The sequence below is a fragment of the Tasmannia lanceolata genome, unplaced genomic scaffold, assembly GCF_043159265.1.
Source record: "Tasmannia lanceolata isolate RefF3 unplaced genomic scaffold, GAP_Taslan_0.1 ptg000005l, whole genome shotgun sequence".
NCBI classification, from domain to species: domain Eukaryota; kingdom Viridiplantae; phylum Streptophyta; class Magnoliopsida; order Canellales; family Winteraceae; genus Tasmannia; species Tasmannia lanceolata.
Window position 1 is genome coordinate 9282351 of NW_027518682.1, and position 18639 is coordinate 9300989.

The 18639-nt window shown below is 40.9% G+C and overlaps 1 protein-coding gene across 2 annotated transcripts; it reads right to left on the minus strand.

Annotated features, from left to right (window-relative positions):
• Positions 1-31: 31 nt before the first annotated feature.
• LOC143877391 (uncharacterized) lies at positions 32-16842 on the minus strand. 2 transcript variants are annotated; one of them, XM_077379405.1, is made up of 10 exons: positions 16278-16839; positions 8986-9401; positions 8803-8892; positions 8391-8630; positions 7639-7860; positions 6973-7524; positions 6832-6902; positions 6474-6505; positions 4537-4592; positions 32-457 (listed from the first exon to the last, which is right to left on the minus strand). In XM_077379405.1, exons 1-10 carry the CDS (start codon positions 16726-16728, stop codon positions 398-400), a joined length of 2190 nt encoding a protein of 729 aa, XP_077235520.1. In that variant the 5' UTR covers positions 16729-16839; the 3' UTR covers positions 32-397. The 2 variants fall into 2 exon arrangements, with proteins under 2 accessions (XP_077235520.1, XP_077235519.1); XM_077379404.1 differs by lacking the exons at positions 32-457; positions 4537-4592; positions 6474-6505 and adding an exon at positions 6514-6680 and having other exon boundaries at positions 16278-16842.
• Positions 16843-18639: the final 1797 nt, after the last annotated feature.

The window sequence follows — 18639 nt, forward strand, 5'->3', positions numbered from 1 at the left end:
TAGGTATAAGCCATTTAGGAATTCAGCCTCGTACGAATGATAATTAGATCGTATAAAATAAAAGTTGATTCCATAAGCATGTACACAATACCAAAATATGCTGTAATATAAAGCAGCAGGAAAATCTACATCTGAAACGGAAGAACCTCAAAGATTCTCACCTGAAAGGGATTAATGTAGGGATAATTCTGAGAATGGTAAAGAGTAACTGTGGCAAAATGGTAGGAAGACATCTTGAGAGCCATCAAATTAGGACACATCTCCCAAACTTTCAGTCCTTCCCCCTCCCCCCCACCTCTTGAGCGAACCGAAATCGAAGGAAAATTACCCTGTGCAGTTGGATCGGACCTTATCCCTGTTGCCGTTCAACGCTCATCATCAGCAGGCTCTGGCAACACTAATAATATGGTCCGCGAGCCGGATATACAGCCCCGTTGTTAGGATATCCATAACCAGCCTGAAACACAGATACACATACATACATCACAAAAAATAAGAAGGTTGAAGGAAAATAAAATAAGATTGGCTCCTTGAGTACGCAGTTTTTTTAATGGTACTCCTTGAGTGCACTCTTCGTTCTTTCTTTCTGTTTGCTCCTTAAATATTATGTGTTCCAAATAAAAATCAGCACACACATGTGCTACTACGGTTTCAGGTTTTGTTTTATGGATGTAAGTACTGTGTAACATGAATGGTGAGTAGACATAGATCTGACCAGTAATGTAGTAATATTGCCAAGCTCTGGAATAGATCGGCGTCGTACACTCCCACTGGAAATCACTTTCGTCGAAAGTATGCTATCACTAGATCCCCACGTTGAAGGAATGGTCTCTTCTGTGCTGACTAGCCACCATATTATAATTCTCATCACTAGCTCGCAATCGCTCTGATACCAATTTGATCCAAACCAAGCTTAGATACCAAATTGATGCGTATACGAAGTTAGCATATTACTTTTCTAGGAAGAAAAGGGAAGGCACCAATTTGATGCAAACCTAGCTATGATACCAAATTGATGGGGATATGAAGTTCGCATATTGCTTTTTTTGGGGAAGAAAAGGAAAGACAGTAGAAGAACAAAAAAGGAATCACGATCGTGAAATTAATAGCCTATCCTTGCTTAGGCTTAAACGAAACCTAATGGATTTAGAAGCATATTACTTTTCTGGGAAGAAAAGCGAAGGCACCAATTTGATGCAAACCTAGCTTTGATACCAAATTGATGGGGATATGAAGTTCGCATATTGTTTTTTTGGGAAGAAAAAGAAGACACTAGAACAAAAAAGGAATCAAGATCGTGAAATTCATAGCATGTCCTTGCTCCAACGGATTGTGAAGCATATTACTTTTCTGGGAAGAAAAGGGAAGGCACCAATTTGATGCAAACCTAGCTTTGATACCAAATTGATGGGGATATGAAGTTCGCATATTGCTTTTTTTGGGAAGAAAAAGAAAACGGTAGAAGAACAAAAAAGAAATCAAGATCGTGAAATTCATAGCCTATCCTTGCTTAGGCTTAGACGAAACCTAACGGATTGTGAAATCCATAGCCGTCCTTGCTTCTACCCTAACTCCTATTGCTCACCCAATTTAGAGGATCGGGAGGTTTGGATTCCAAACCCATCCAGTTCTTTCTCAGTGCGCTCTTATTTTACAGGTTGGCATCACTGAACAGGGAAGTTTCTCGTTGCACAAGGTTATGGAAAGCGGTGGCCCTACCAGGGTGGTGGCTTTCACTTGGACGGTAGCCAGGAAGAGAATAAACACCCGTGGCCATCTGAAAATGAGGAAAGTTCAGATGGCCAACCGGTGTGTCTTTTGTAACTGCAACGAAGAGTCATTGGTTCATCTACTAGTACATTGCCCATTCTCATTTCGACTTCGGATCAGAATTATATCCAGTTTTGGTCTTCAATGGGCGCTCCGAAAGTCAATCAAGGCAATAATTCTTTAATGGAGCTAGGGGCCTTTTGGAGAAGTTGGTCTGGCTATGTGGAAATTGGTCCCTTATGTGATGATTTTGCATCTTCGGAAAGAGAGAAACAATTGAATCTTCAAAGATCAAAAGCGTAGCTAGGGAAGAATAGTATTCGACGTTAGAGCTGACATAATAGCGTGGAATGTCAATGGGAATGATGCATCGATCTACAGTCAAGGAGAGAATTTAAGGAATTGGAAGGTGATCATTCACGAAAAGAAGAAGAGGCAAATAGAAAAGCCAAGGTGAAGCCCACCAGCTAGCGAATGGATCAAAATGATCTAAAATGGAAGTTCAAAAGGCAACCCAGGGCGAGCGGGGATTGGTGGCTTATTCAGTGATACAAGTGGCCGAATCCTCCTATCATATTCCGGGCCTGCGGAGTGTTAAGATGCAAATGAGGCTGAAGCACGAGCATTATAACGGGGATTGAGATGGCTTCGGATCACGGAAGCAGTCAATTGATAATTAAAGGAGATTCATCAAATGTGAAATATTGGGCTACAAACAAATAGGTGTGTCCATGAATGTTAGCGAATGTTGTCATGGAAATCAGGGACCTAGTTACATCTATTTCCCCAAGATTTCAACATAAACGTCATTCCACTAATGAGATGGTCATACTTCCGATGGATCGGGCAACGGAGATGAGGGGGAATTAAGGGACTGGCTACAAAGTGGCCCATCTATATCTATCTCGCTGTATGCAGGCTGTTCTCTGGAGACACAATAGGTTGCAGGCTATCGGGCCAGCGTGAGGCAGAGGCTGTAATATTATGGTATTTAGTGTTGTGTCACATCAGGAATAGGGGTATACCAATGGAAAGGTCTATAACAGTGGGACTGTTGGGTGGGAAGTATATGTACGCAAGGAACTAGGTAATTGACAGTGAGGCGACTCGTCCTGTGATGTAATATGGTTATTACGATTAAAAAAAATCAATCAAGATCAAGAAAAGTGATTAATATCAAGAAAGGGGAAAGATATAGGTAGAAGGAGAGCATTTTATAAACACAACCGATGTGAAACGGTTCATATGCCCAACGAAGGGAGAAGTGTTTATGAACCATGGTTACGAAATTCCTATGGAAATTTCGGTGGCAATTTCGGTTTCGGTGGCAATTTCCATGAAAATCTTATAATTTCAGTTTCGGTTTTAAATCAGTCCCGGCTGAATCCGAAATTTTGGATTTCAGCCGAAATTTAAAACCATGTTATGAACCCAATGGGTGAAAAGGGAAGGGGAGAAACGGGTGCAGGGATGTAAGAGGGGGGAAGAAACAAAAAAAGAGACAAATAAGCAAGAGGTGAGGTCAAGGTTTTAAATTTCGGCCGAAATACCAAAATTTTGGATTTCGGTCCAGATTTCAGCCGAATTTTCAGAAATTTCATCCAAAATTCATTTTTGAATTTTTTTAACAAATTTTCCTTGGATTTTATTTTTTTTTGAAGGGTCCTCGGAATATTTGTAAAAAATCGAAATTTGTTATTTTTTTTTTCATAATTTCAACTGAAAGCGCTTTTGAAGGGTAGTCCTCCGAAATTTCTAAAAAATCGAAATTTGTTATTTTTTTTTCATAATTTCGGCTGAAACTGCTCAGTTTCAATTGTGGCCGAAACCAACATTTCAATCTAAGGGTGAAGGAGGGATGAATGTAACAAGGGAGGAGCAGCGTGAGATGGATGGTAGAGAGAGAGAGAGAGAGAGAGAGAGAGAGAGTAGTAGAGGAGTGAAGAGAAAGGAGAGATATGGGATGGAGTTTTTCTCACGTTTTTCAGAGTTAGCCCTTTTGTATGTGGGTGTTCAAGGTATTTATATGAAGGTATTGAGTTATTTAAGTGATGTGACCCTACATTTGACCAATGGGTTCAAAGAAAAGGCATTAAAGGGGCTTTAATTGAGTTTTTAGGAGTTTGGCCCATAAGAAATAAGTGGGGCATTTTGAATGTTAGTATAGATTCACATTCACCTATTAGTTCAGATCTTATCTTCTAGATTCAGAAAAGCAAAATAAAGATGATCATGTCAACCAAACCAAAATATTATCATGATATCCATGTTCCGTATATTATATAAAATTATGAGAGAACATTTCCTACACACTTGTGTAGGTAAGTTACCTACACACTACCTTAAAATACAGTGGGGGCCCACATTGTTTGGGTGATCCAAACAATTCATCTGAATGGTCCTCACATAGATAGGGTGTCCACAAAAAATCAGATCCATAGGATCATCCCAACCCTACGATTTGTGGAGGTAAAATGGACGTGTATAAACCTTCACAAATTAGTCCATTTTTTGCCTCCATAGTTTGAATGGTTAGGATGATCCTATGGATCTGATTTTTTGTGGACACCTTATCTATGTGAGGACCATTCAAATGAATGGTTTGGATCACCCAAACAATGTGGGCCCCCACTGTATTTTAAGGTAGTGTGTAGGTAACTTACTTACACAAGTGTGTAGGAAATGTTCTCTCTAAAAATTATATATATATATATATATATATATATATATATATAACATACACTCAGAGAGAGAGAGAGAGAGAACCTCATATCCAGCATAGCTTGAGTATCCGGGAGCATAAGCAGGTGGTAGTGCAGGCCCTGTTGTAACACCACAAACGTAGAAGTTAGTCAAGACAAGTGGATCCCATGAGAGATGTTACAGAATGTGTATGCATAAAACAGGCACTTGAGAATTCCACAAAACAAGAAGTTTGGATTACATTGAATGAGGGATGGGGGACTATACAAGATACCATGAATAATCAAGGAGTTAAGATGGGGCCCATTGTTAAGTTCTTCGAGTTATGAGTATTTTACATAGGCACCACAAATGTATTACGAAAATTTTAAGTGTGTTAAGAGAGTAATTAAGTCATTAGAGGATATTTAAGTCCAAAAATGTTAGGTTTTTGTTTTTGGGTTTTAGAACTTTCAATTCTATTTCCTTTCTTATAAATGTAGCCGTGTTGCACTTTTCTTTAATAGATGCTAAGAATGAATCAATGAAAATAAGTTTTTCCCAGCTTTCTTGCAAATCATAGAGGCCTTGACCTCTTAGTGTGGTACCTAGAATTCCCTTGGTGTGGTACCTCGGGATTGCTAGTGGGATTCTAGTACGGACTTATTCTTCGGGGTGCAAAGCCTTGAAAGCTTAGGTGTGATGCCTAGGCAAGATCTGTAATTATTCCAGGTTTGGTATTTCTCCATTTAATCTTCTTTATTTTCAGTTCTTGATCTTTACATATTATTATTTGATCCATGTGCCCCTTAGTCTCGCCAAAAAATATTTACATGCACCTTTCCAGCATATGTTTGCACCTTCTTGACATACGTCAACACATTCCCGGCATATGACTACACCCTTCTAAATATACTCTAAACCTAGTAGAAATATTTTTTCAATCTAATCGCATATTTTAGGATCCAGAAACCTAATTTTCACCCATCCTTTTTACCCCTAAAATGTCCCTTCCATCGATTTGTCCTGCATCAATAAGAAACTTCAATTCTGGAAGGTCTGGCGCAACTTAGAGAAATTTACAGTCACAACTAACATAAGAGACCCAAGAAATAACAGTACTTGTCAATTTCATAATGATAAATGTACGTATTGCACATTTATACAGATACAGTCACGTTAGTTGTGACTGTGAGCATCAAACTTCCAAGTAATATGGTTCTTTTATGAGAACTGAGTTGCAGATTTATGCGAGCACTAGAATGACGAGAAGCCAATATGCATGCTTATTAGAGAAGTCCATGAAGAATTTTATTGTCAATCAGCCTTATTTGTCAAGACTCAAAAGAGCAGTTATTAGGGGAAAGTATGCTCCAAATGCAGAATTTAGTTTTACTACAATGATGTACTACACCACATTAGTTAAAAAATTATTCTTAGTCTAATTGAACTTATTTATATAATTTTAAAAAGAATAGCTTGGCTAGAAACATAATCACTGGTTGCAAGAACAAATCAAAGAAAACAAGAAGAAACGTAAAATCCTATGATTAAATGAAGAGCAATGGCAATGCAGTAAAAGTTATTGGCAAGCATCTGAAGAAAACAACACTTTCATTAGAAGATTCTCTTCCCAGGGCCTGTATATGTGATTCCAGCAAATAACAGCATGTGTTGTATATCTTCATTTAGTTTTGCCATTGGTTTTGGGGTGTGAGATTTGGTTCTGCATGGTTTTGATAACTATTTGTATCTTCTGTATATTTTGATCAGTTTCGATTTCGTGTTTTGGGAAAATATCCTAGAAAGGGGATCAAAAAATAAAACATTTTCGTTCAGAATTACCAATACCGTTGAAAAATGTTTATGTTCGTTGGTTCTCTCCAGATGCCAAAAATGTTTACATGTATTGAGCATTGACTAAGCCACTAAAACATAATCACCCTAGCTGATATAGTTGAGCACTTAAGAATACCAAAGGGCTGAACCAACAAAAACTGAGATTGGATTCAAGATGCTACCTCTCATGTAACCAGCACCAGTCCTCACATCGCTATTGTACCCATCAGCAATAATTGACAAAGGAAATAGCAAACACATAAGTTAAGGAAGAGGAGGAAATCAACGTGCGTGCGTGCGTGCGTGCGTGGAAACTGATAATTGCAACTTGTTTTGATACTCGCACGCATTTTAAGCTTCTCCAGTTGGCTGTTATAGTTCCCAAGAAGCTGTCAACAGCCAACTAAAGAAGTTTAATATAAAGGGATGGGTACCAATACCAAAACAAGGAGGTACAAATTTCTGCTACTTATATGTGTGTTGTGTGTGGGAAAAGGTTAAAAGCATGAAACAAGTACAACAAGCCCAAGAAAGGCAAACCTTCTTTGCCCATAAGCATATGGAACTCGGCCTAGTTTGGCAGCGGGTTCAAGATACCCAGCATGGGGTTCCTGAGAAGCATCACCATTAGCGACACATAATAGGTAGCAGGAGAGATAACACCACCAAGAAGACACTTACCATATCAGAATAGCTACGATTAGATCCAAAGCTTGCGCCGTAATCACTATACTGGTAGCTAGTTGCAGGCGCACTATAACCTGATGTATATGGACCCATATATCCAGATGGGCGAGAGGTGAAGTTTGCTTTTGGCTTCCCAAAGCGAGGGTTTCTTTGGTTTCCAAAATCATTGTTGGGTCCACCACGGATATTACGATTGTTGCGTGCTTTCTTTGATGGCCGCACACTGTTATCACTGTCCATGCCTCTATCACCACGTTTTCCACCTTTAAATGGCTGTCCCCTCCTCTGGGGATCTTCGAATGAAACACCACCTTGACCTTCAAGGACTCTACCCTGCTGCCTAAATGACTTACCCCCTTTAGCACTTCTTAGCTTGCTTCGAGCCTTTCCCTTTCCTTCAGCCCCTTTGAACTGTGCATTGCCTTTCAACTTAGAATTTCCAACTTCTTCTGTACTTTCTCCGACCTTTTTAACCTTGAATCCACCTCGAGCACCCTGCTTTGCAAGCCGGCCCTTGTTCTGAGGCTTTGCGAGGTTTGCTTTGACCTGACACACAACATGACACTTAATTACACAGCCATGAAATTGATACTCAAGGCACACAGCCACTTCAAATTCCAAAAAAAAGAAAAAAAAGTCAGGTCTTTCAGACATAATTACCTTGATGTCTCCTTCCCCAAGCTCGGCACTGTTTATTCCTTCCACACATGCAATGGCACTTTCTCGAGAAGTGAATTCAATAAATCCAAAATCTTTCCTCTTAGCAGAACTGAAATTCCGGGACAGATGAACTTTCCCAATTTCCCCATATTGTTTGCAGAGCTCCTTTACCTTCTCTTCATCCCAAGAACTCGGCAGACCTTCAACAAACACAGTTTTCACCTGCAAGCATACAAAATAAAATGTTTGACCAAGCAAACTTTCGTAAGCAATCAAATGATCAGGAGTACTTGCATCACCCACGTTGGCAAATGCAGAGCACAAATTTTACACTAAAAATTTAACTACAATCTTATCACCAAACAAGAATGTATAGAAACAGAAGTTACTCCACCCAATCATCTAGGTAGATCCTTAGAGGCAGCAGGATCCAAGGGAAGAGGTACAAGCATGGATTTAAATTTTGGTTTCTGTTTCGGCCTTGGCTGAAACTGAAATTTCAGCAGAAATCCAGCAAAAAAAGTATTAATTTATTATTTCGGCCGAAATTTCAGAAAAATAATATATTTTTGAAAACAAAAAATCAAATTGTTGAAATTTGGGGATTTCGGTTTCAATCCCAACCAAAATCCAAAATTTTGGACCGAAATTTAAAACCATGGGCACAAGTATGGTTCAGAATTTAAGCAATGAAATATAGCAGACATAAAAGAAACAACTTGGGACCGAAACAAGCAAAGAAAATTCCAAACCTGCAATAACGCTTCCTCACTAGGATGCATCGGTGATTGTGCAAAAGCAACTTTAGCACTCCTATCGCAGCCAAAAATAGCATCAGGCTTTCTTAACAGCTGAAACGCTGCCATAGCATCTGAATGGGTATTAAATTCCAGAAGGGCAAAACCTCTATTCTTTCCTTCATTCTTGGGGTCTTCGGGTAAAAATATTTCATCAATCTGTTCAACTGCGTAGCCTTTCAATGTCGCAAGTACCTTGTAGCCCAGAAAAACAGGATCAGAACTTGAAGACATTTTGAAGATTTTACATCAACAAGTCACGCTCTCTTCTAGTTTTAACAGATAAATTGACAGTGACGCACCAAATTCGCATGCCACTGGACAGTGAGACGTAGGCAACAGCAAAGTAGAAGTGACTGAATCTTACATGATCTTTTGTCCAGGTCTTGCAAATATTGCCCACGTATAGGGTGTCATTCTCGTGACTAGATGAAATTCCAATGCGCTTTCCCCTTACCTGGTGAAAATAATAAAGAATTTATAAAGTGGTTATGATTGATCAGACTGTAGCAAAAATCCAAATTCAAAGTGGATTGAAAAGAAGTACAACCTCTGTTCCATCCTTTAACTCAGAAAGAGCCTTTAAGGCTTGCTCAACAGTTGCATACCGGATAAATGCAAACCCCTTGCTTTTTTGTGATGTAGGATGCTTTGCTATCCTCACAGCCTGAATTTCCCCAAACTCACTGAAGACTTTAATCAAATCTTCTTCAACTGCTTCCTTGTCCAACCCACCAATGAAAATCTCAGATTCCTTCTGTTTTTTCCTCTCTGTCAGAGGTGCATGCATATATACAGAAGGGTCTTCTAAGTCCACCATCTCTTCATCATCGTCACTTTCACTTTTATCATCATCTTTCACCTCATCACCACCTCCATCAGCGCCAGTACCATCAACCCCACCTCCTTTGATATCTTCAACTTTACCTACTCCTGTCCCCTCTTCAATTGTCTCCTGTTCAACACCTGAGGCATCCAAATAAATTGGTTCATATCAATGACCCTTCTGCCATCACCAACTAACAGCTGAAGAACTAAACAGACACTACAAACACAAATGCACCCAGCTAGACACCCGCCATATAGCATGCACAAAAGCAAATGCAAGGAATAAAAATAAATGGCCAGTATCACAATACTATGAACAGGGCTAGAAGCCAACACAAACACAAAGGTTAGAAAATAGCCCAGGAACTAGCTCACCTCGACACCGCACTAGCGTATCAGCGACAAATGTTCTAAATAGCCCCTAGATTCAAATGTAAAGTTATGTAAAAATAGAGAATGGTGTGAATCGATTGGAATATTCTAGAGTTATAGGTTGCTTAATGTACATGATTGCACCAGGCCTGATATAACTTACATTGTAGATAGGCTAAGTAGCTACACCTGCAACCCTTGATATGATCACTAGGATTCATTAGTGAGAGTGTTGAGGTATCTTAGAGGTGCCTTAAGTTATGGTCTACACCTCACCAAATATCCAGTTGTATTGGAAGGATACAGTGATGCAAATTGAGCATCCGTTTTAGAAGCCAAGTCTAGGAGTGGACATATATTTACTCTAGGAAGAGCCACACTATCATGGAAATAAAGCAAGCAAACCTATATAGCCAAATACACTATGAAATAGGAATTCATTGCTTTAGAGAAAACAAGTGTAGAAGATGAAAGGCTTTGATCAGTGTTTAAAAACTCGTTGACTCGACTCAGAACTCGGCCGAGCCAACTCTCTTTTACCTTGGCCGCGTTCCGCGTTGCGCCCTATAAAGTCAATAAAAACTCATTTGACTCTCCCTAATTATGACAGCATCAACCGAGTACTCAACCGCGTCAACCGAGTATTCGACCGCGTCGTGTCGAGTCAGCTAGGATTTTCTTCGGCCGTGTTCCACATCACATCTGCGTTTTTAAACACCGGCTTTGATACCTTCTAGTGCATATTTAACACTGGAATAAACCAGTCCTACAAATATAGAGTGAAAACTCACGACATATTCGGCGGGGGCATAACTCCATAAACCAATTACTCAAGAATGGAGTGATCACAATTGATTTTGTAAGGTCACAAGACGATATATTGAATCGTCTTACCAGCAGACTATATAAGAAATTGGTCATAATTGCATTGAGGGGGATGGACATGAAGCCCACTGATTGAATCAAATCACCAATGATAGAAACCCAACCTAGGTAATTGAAGATCCCAATAATTGGGTTCAGTGGGAAAAAAAGTTATCTAAATGAATTGTTTTGCACCATGATGTGTGTAAATTAAATTCCTTGGGCGTATGCCTATGATGGGTGCAAGCTGTGAAGTATGGAGGTTGAGTTATTAAACTCTTAATGATGTTCATAACATAGTTATAAGGCACTCCAAATAGACTAGTCTATATGAGTGGACGTGGGGCTGCTTCCTTTGGTATGATTCTCAAAAGCGCACATTAGAACAAGATAAAGCACAAGGCCGAAAAAAATTGTTATAATGTGTGTGTCTGAATTTGATATGCGTGTGATATGTAATATTTAAAAAAAATGAAATAAATATTGATATTGGATAATGTGTACAAAGTGATGGGGACAAGTTGTCCCGCCACATTACATTACATCATAACATTCCATAGGAGACTTCTCCAATGGCCCAAAAAGGTAAGAACATTAACAGATTAACCCTGTAAACCACATAGTAGCCTTCCATCTTACTCCTCAAACGTGCAAAATACTACCACTCATAACACCCACTAAAACCAAGACTCTCAACCAGACGAGTCTTTAACCCCTTATCTTCATCCATCCTCATATATGCTACCCCGACAACAAAAGGTTGACCAACCAGGTAACAGAAGAACCCGAGCAGCGAAGGACTAATGTCCCTAAAGCCCACTCAAGAGTAAAAAAGAGCATCCCTTCAACCTTTCCATCTACACCATCACGTGTTAGTAAAACAGAGAAACACCTTCCCATCTACATCCATAGGGCGACCCAACAAAGCTCCCAAAAAAACTGTATGTACAGCCATCAAAACCTTCTAATTAACTTAACAAGGACTTGAGCTCCCTGCCTCCTTTACTAGGAGTCTTCCCTTTTTTCCCTTTCACATCATCACGCCTCTTGATATCCAAGTACATCCTCTTTGTCTCGTCCACATTCTCCTCATAACCAATCCCCAAACAACTTCCCATCTTCTTCATCTCCTTAAATTCTTCCAACAACTCATTGTTTTCTTCCTCCACACTCTAAACCCGACTCCCCAACTCTTCATCATCCCTTTGAAGACATGCTTTGATCTTGGCACTAAGATCCACGTCCATTGAGTCCCGAAACGTCCCAATTTCTCCTTTTAAGACGACCCCTTGATTCGCTTCTGTCTGCATCTTCAAGAATTCGATATTCTGTCCCTTCTGATATTCACCTGCCATTGATTCTACATCCAACTCTTGCTGGAAAAAAGGTAGTTCATAGAGTGGAACACAAGCCTCTTCCAGGCTTTTCTTCCCCGTCATTTCCATTTTTTCCTCCTCATTACCTTTCGCCTCCTCTTGAAGCTTTTTCCATTGGAGCTTAAGGTATTCCAGCGCCACTTCGTCCTTTCTGAAAATCTCCCGACGTTTCAACTTCTGATCACTCCCTGCCCTAGCCGCTTGAATCTCGATGAAGCACCCACTCCCAACCTATGATTACGATTAAAAGGATCCTCAAAATTAGGGTTCTGAATGTCATCGTCTCCAAAGTGGACAAATCTTTTAAGCAGAGAGAGTAAACTCGACACAAATATTTTTCTTTCTCAACTGAAGAGAGGTCCATTGCTTCTGTTCTTTTTATATGGAAACAAACTGCCTTTTTTGAACATGGGCTTCAGCTTTAATTTATTATTTTCCTTCTTCACAAAAACTTTATACATGCTGAAGTCATCCCATTCTCGATAACCTTTTGATCCCTGCCTTAGGTCCCACAATAGAGCAGGCGCAAACTTGACATGTTTTCCTGTTGGGCACGTGTCCAGCCCACCCAGTTTCCTTTTCCCAAGTTTATCTTCATCGATTTGGTTTCTGACCTCCTTTTTCTTTTTTCCAGGGAGAAAGCATGTTTCCATCATTCTCTGCCGGACCTTCCTCCTCTCCCATCAACCGCTTACCTATTCCCCGCTGGCCACATGTGGGATCCTCGCCATCTCATTGAGCCAATCACCTCCACCACCAGAGCTTGCCGTCCTCAACGTACCTGCTAAAGAACACTCCGTTCTATTAGACCCCATTTCAAATTTGAATTTAGGTTTCTCCAACAGTCGACTCCCCCCCCCCCCCCCCCTTCCTCTCTTCTCGGCCCTCAGAAGGACGGGCTTCCCTGAACCCGCCTCATTAGAAACTTTCCCCGTCTCCGACAACAACTTGTTGGCGGCGGGAACCTTGAACTCGACTCATCCTCATAGTTCTCAGTAGCCGATTTAACATCAATTGAACTCGGACCCCCCATTCTAGAATGACAATATTTACTAAATCCATAAGGAGTTCCCTCCTCTTAAACACCCACCACACCTATTAAATAGCATTTATTTTCAATGTTCGCTCTAATAAATGGACTTAGATATTTCCAGTCCGACGTGAGAACCTTATCCGAGGCAAAAGCCACACAATGGTCGGGATGACCCGATAGCTTGACTTGGAGGACCAAGCCAAAAACCTTGCCTAGAGCCTCAATCGTCCTCACCGACCAAGCATGAAGTGAAATATCGTAGAACCTAATCCAGATAGCCTTACTACCAGAATGGAAATTCGGGTTCCATGGATGCAGGGATGAGAGTTTATTTCCCAGCGCATCACCCCTCTATGCAAAACTCATCTTGCTTGATTCTACGATTCGAACTTAAATAGAATCTCCTTGTCGCTGATTGTAAGAGGTTTTGTAAGACCTGGTATCTTCCATAATTTCGTAGCCCACTCCCATATTTCCTCAAGTTTCCAGCCTCCCCTTTCTGTGCACCCCACCAGGCACATTTTAAGCAGTTCCCTTCAATCCTCTATCTCTTGAACAACCAATTAATTTCCTGGAATCTCCTATCAAGACCTGAATCTCTAACCTACTCCTCCCATCTATTGTCGAGAACCACTCCATCCGAATCACCAGAAGTTGTTCCTTTGACTCTGTTTACCCTACACTTCCTACAACTTCTTTTCTCGAAATTAAAATAACCACAGTTTAAACATTTCCAGTCACCTTCAAAAACCCTTGATGATCTTTCTAAAGGCATATAATGATTGGTTTACAACTATCAACCCATTGCCCATCTCTCTTCCCAGTTGGCAAGACTCTTCAATCGAGGGTAGGCCTCTCACCTTCGCTCCCCGATCCGTAGGTAGTCTCATGGACGCTTCTCGGCGAGGACCGTGTAGAAATACTAAGACTCTTCTCGTTACCGATTAAGATGAGATTTTTTCTACAGCAGTCTCGATGAATCTCCCGAGCTTGAAGGGTATAAAAAATAGAGAACCCTGCTTCAATGAAATCAAGATAAGCCCCTTTCAGACCCTCAATCTTGTACCCACAACTACAAATTCCCCTTCCGATAGTACTACCCAGGCAAATCACCCCGGGGACTCTCCCTCCGGAGACAGAAAAATCACGCACCATCGTGAGCTCAGAGAATCTATGCAATATGTTATCTTATTTTATCACTAAAAGTTCTCAGTTTTTTGTTTGAATGGCGAAAATTTTATTAAAATAGCAAAACAGAATATGACCGAGGAGGTCAATACAATCACAACATAACAAGACAAGCGAGCTAGCATAAGCTTAAAAAAGAGAATCTCGGTGTCTCCTGAAACCACCTCAATCAAGGGGAGAAATAATCAAACAATTTTAGGCTCTTCTTTGAAACGTCTGCTCTGGCAAGTCTATCGGCATCGCTATTTGCAGACCTCTTGACATAGTTGAAGGAGATAGAGGAACCCACAACCCTGTCCCTAATCTCATCAAAAAAAGAGTCAGATCTCCAAGGGGATCCATAAGGTTCCTCTCCAGCAGCCTAATGCCCACAATATCGCCCTGACCTCCGCCTCATTGGGATCAGAAATCCCAGTGGGCCCCAAGAACGCCCATAACGTCGCATCGAACTCGTCTCTAAGGACACCCCCAACTCCAGATGGACCCGGATTCCTCATACTTAGCCCGTCAAAGTTGAGCTCCAGCTGGCCTGGATTTGGCAGTGCCCACTCCTAGGAGATCGTGGCCCCCGCTCTGCACTGCTGCAGATCTCCTGTCATCCATTCCACAGGTCATTTGCCGATACAAACCTGAAGCTAGGAAGGATCCTAAACCATGAAATAGTCTAAGCTATCACTTTCAAGAATATATAATGGGCAGCTTTTGCCATGGCTCTGAAAGTCCTTGCATTCCTCTCCTTCCATGAGACCCACAACGTAGCTAGTAAGGAGACATTCCATATAAATTTCCCTTTTCTTTAGTCGCGGGACCAAGGACCAACATTCAGCAGATCAACAAGCTTGGATAGGAACACCCAAGCCAAACCAAATCTGACCGAGATTTTACTCCACACTTCCTTGGCTAATCTACAGTGGATAAACATGTGATCCGTTAATTCTCCTGCCTCTGTGCATAATGCGCAGCAGTAAATGAGCATCTTGTAGCAATCTTGCAAATGACCAATTTTTGAATTCTTAGTGTTTTTTAATGGTAATGATTTTATTGAGGAAAAGACTGAGATAGTCAGAAACAAGCTAAGCAAAAGCAAAGAGACCAAAATTCAAGATAATCCAAGTGGAAGAGAGTCGAAAATCTCCAAAGTTGTTATATCCACCTCAGCACTAGCAAGCCTATCTGCATGACTCACTATTAGCAAATCTCCAAATATGTTGGATACCGATTACATGACCTTCCATCCTATCCAAGATCTCCTCTATCGCATCCGAACACCTCCACGAATTAGAGATTCATGACCCGATTCAGCGAATCACGATAAAGGAATCCACTTCCACAATGAGATGGTCCAAATTCGCCGCCTCCATTAATCAAATGATGATCAGAAGCTTACACTTCCTTATTAGTAGAGTCTAATATACCTAACAGGCCTATGTGCAGAGGCAGGTGAGACGGCGGATCACAAGTTCATCCACTATAAAGTGGTCAGAGAGGTGTGGAGCAGAATTTTGAGCAGATTCAGCATCTCCTAGGTGTTCCTGTCTAGGCCTGCTCACTTATTAGAAAGTTGGACCTCTGCCCCTTGGAGGAAAAGAGGTAAGACTCTGTGGAAGGCGGTCCTTCTAACAGTATATGGGCTTTATGGAAGGAGAGTTTTTGAAGGCTATATTAAGAGTTCTATGTCTGAATACAAAAAGGTTATAGCCTTATCTATTGCATGGGTCAAATGACTCAAATCCCTTCCTAGCTTCAGATTTATCTCAACCCGCGATCTATAGTATTGCTGGGGAGAAATCTTTATTAGTAGTGAGCATATTGGGAGCCGATCCACAAAATGGTAGCTGCAGGGTCCAGGATGGAGAAAGCTCAACTTTGACAGCTCTAGTTTAGTTAATCCTGGATAAGCGAGCATGGTGTTCTAAGGGGTGAGAATGGAACCATGTCATGGGCATTCTCAGGGCCTGTGTTGGGGTAGAAGACTCTAATGAGGCGGAAGTGAGGGCAATTCATCAGGAGTTGAGGAATTTAGAGTGGAGCCTTATTCGTAATCTTATAGTTTGAAGGTGACTCTCTCAATGTCATTAGATGGCTGAAGGGTAGTCACCCAATCCCATGGAGGTTTGTGCACTGATTCGATGAGAACCATGACCGTGTGGAAAAATGGGGAGGAAAAAAAAAAAGAAATACCTTGGGCTTGATCCATTTGGACGAGTTCGCTTTCGTTCACTCCACCGGCAATTTCTTCAGGCTCTTCAGAAGCCTCGCCCTCAGCATCCACAGATTCGGGAATGAGATCCTTCGAGTCCGACAACTCCTCCAATTTCGGATCCTTTGAATCCGAAAACTCGTCCGATTTCGGATCCTTCGTCTCCTCTACTGTAAAAACCTCAACTTCTGTAGCAACCTCCGATTTCGACAAAACCACTTCTTCTACAACTTTCTTTTCCTCCTCCGTAACCTCATTTTCGGGCATGTTTTTGTCCTCCTCCGATTTCAACAAAACAACTTCTTCTACAACTGTCTTTTCCTCCTCTGCGATGCCCGGCACAACCTCATTTTCCGGCACGTTCTGCTTTGGTTTCGTCTTCGGATTCGCCTTCTTCGTCACCCTGGGCTTCTTCGCTGCTCGAGGAGGCATGGTGCCCCACTACACCTGTGTCGGTAGTGAGGAGAACAAAGGAGTGGATGAGCTAGGGTTTTGGTGGAAAGAGAAGAAAAAGGAGGAGCTTTTCTTGAGACCCGACAAATCTCAGCCGTGCACTTGGCTCGTGTGATCAAATAAACTGGCTCTCGCTGTTCACGGTTGCGTTGGTTATCTCTAAGAAAATATAAGCCATTGATTCCTGTGGTCCTTGTGGGGCTGCTTACACTCATTTGCTTTGGGCACGATCGGTCGTAGAAAGCCGAATTATCAAGTGATGACTCGGATAGACCGGGTCAAAAGAGTTAAACGTCAAGTTGGCAAACATAACCCGCGTATAATCGAACCTAGAAGACTAAATAGTAATCATGAGTTCCCTCCTGCTTATACATATCTCTGAGCCCAATCGGTAAGTGGGACAGAGTTACTTAATAGCTACCCCGTTGGACTGTGTTGAGGAGTGATTACCCGAATAAAGTTGTGTAAGGAGACAAATGTATCCAACGAATATGTTCCAAAATCAAATCCAAGCATGTTTCGGCGTTTTATGTGTAGCTCTTACTTTCCGCAGCTAGAGCTTTTCTTTCTTAAGGATGATATGCTAGATTTGCACACACTGGCGGCATCATTTGTGTTCTGAGTGCATCAACATTTTTATTCGCGAGTCATTTACGTTTTGCGCATGTCGATATATTGTTCACATTATGCGCATGTTGATGTATTGTTCGCATTCTGCATGTCTTGAAATCTCCCATCTGACGTCGCATCTTTATTGTGAACGGTCCTCTTCATCCATGTAAAGGTAGAGGAGCCCAAGGAAGTGTCATTCTCTTCTTTTTTTCAATTCTCTAAAATTAATTCAATCTCGGGGTACGAAAATGTTCGGCCGTTGACTTCTTGAATTGGGTTTTCAATTTTGCCTCGTCGAACAATCATAGACCAAATATGGGCCCAAAAATCATCACAATTGTCTGCTTAATCACTCTCGAGTTAAAAATGGTGCTGGATTTGCACAAGGAGCATTCAATGCCACGAATGGATCAGTGTTGGATCGAGAGAAGCCATTTATCTTCCAGCATTGTTTTCTCAACTAATGTTAGTGGCACCCTCGTCTCTCTTCAAGAAAGGGTAAATAAACCACACCCAAATCGACTGCATATATCAATGTAGCACATGATTTGAAGAAAGCACCTTAGGGGGCACATTTATTCCATGCTCCTACCAGTTCTAGATGAGCAAGCGAGTGTTGTTGTCTCGGATTTATTGTGCAATGTTATGAAATGATACACCATCATCTTTGCAAAAAATCAGCTCCCATTGCTTACACGTCATATTTTGCAACCGGAATTGCCTTCTTATCCCGGTTCTTATTTGATCTAATAATAGCCGTCAGCATTTGTTTAGATAATCAAGGGTCGACACATAATTCTTGTTATTCATTAAGATTCCACAAAATCAGAACCCATCCAATTTTTTTCTCACCCTTAACCGGCATTTTTCATATGAAAGTGAAAACAAACCAAACACCAGACCGATGTGAACCCATAAATCTATCGATGTCCATCAAAATTCAACATCAATCTCCAACAAAACCTCAGGAAAAAACATAAATCAAGAAAAAATCAGAAGACAAAGACAACATAAACAAATCATAATTAATGAACAAAGTGAGTAGAAATTCAATGTGAAGTCCCTTAAAAATCAATCAACTTGATTCCAAATTCAACAACATTTTTCTTTATATACAACGTAAATGATCATAAGCAAATGCACCAGTATGAAAATCCGTATTTCGAACAAAATATGCTGATATTTGAAACAAAAGCAAAGATAACACAAAACTAGGCTTCAAACATATTTACCACCGCCAATATTCGAAGGCATTTGCTCGTGACCACTGGTAGAAGT

Coding starts and splice junctions, on each gene's coding strand:
- LOC143877391 (XM_077379404.1), bottom strand. CDS start 16,728: ATGCCTCCTCGAGCAGCGAAGAAGCCCAGGGTGACGAAGAAGGCGAAT. Junction 9,402..16,277: donor CCAAATGGATCAAGCCCAAG/GTATTTCTTTTT, acceptor TGGATGCCTCAG/GTGTTGAACAGGAGACAATT. Junction 7,525..7,638: donor TTGGGGAAGGAGACATCAAG/GTAATTATGTCT, acceptor GTTGTGTGTCAG/GTCAAAGCAAACCTCGCAAA.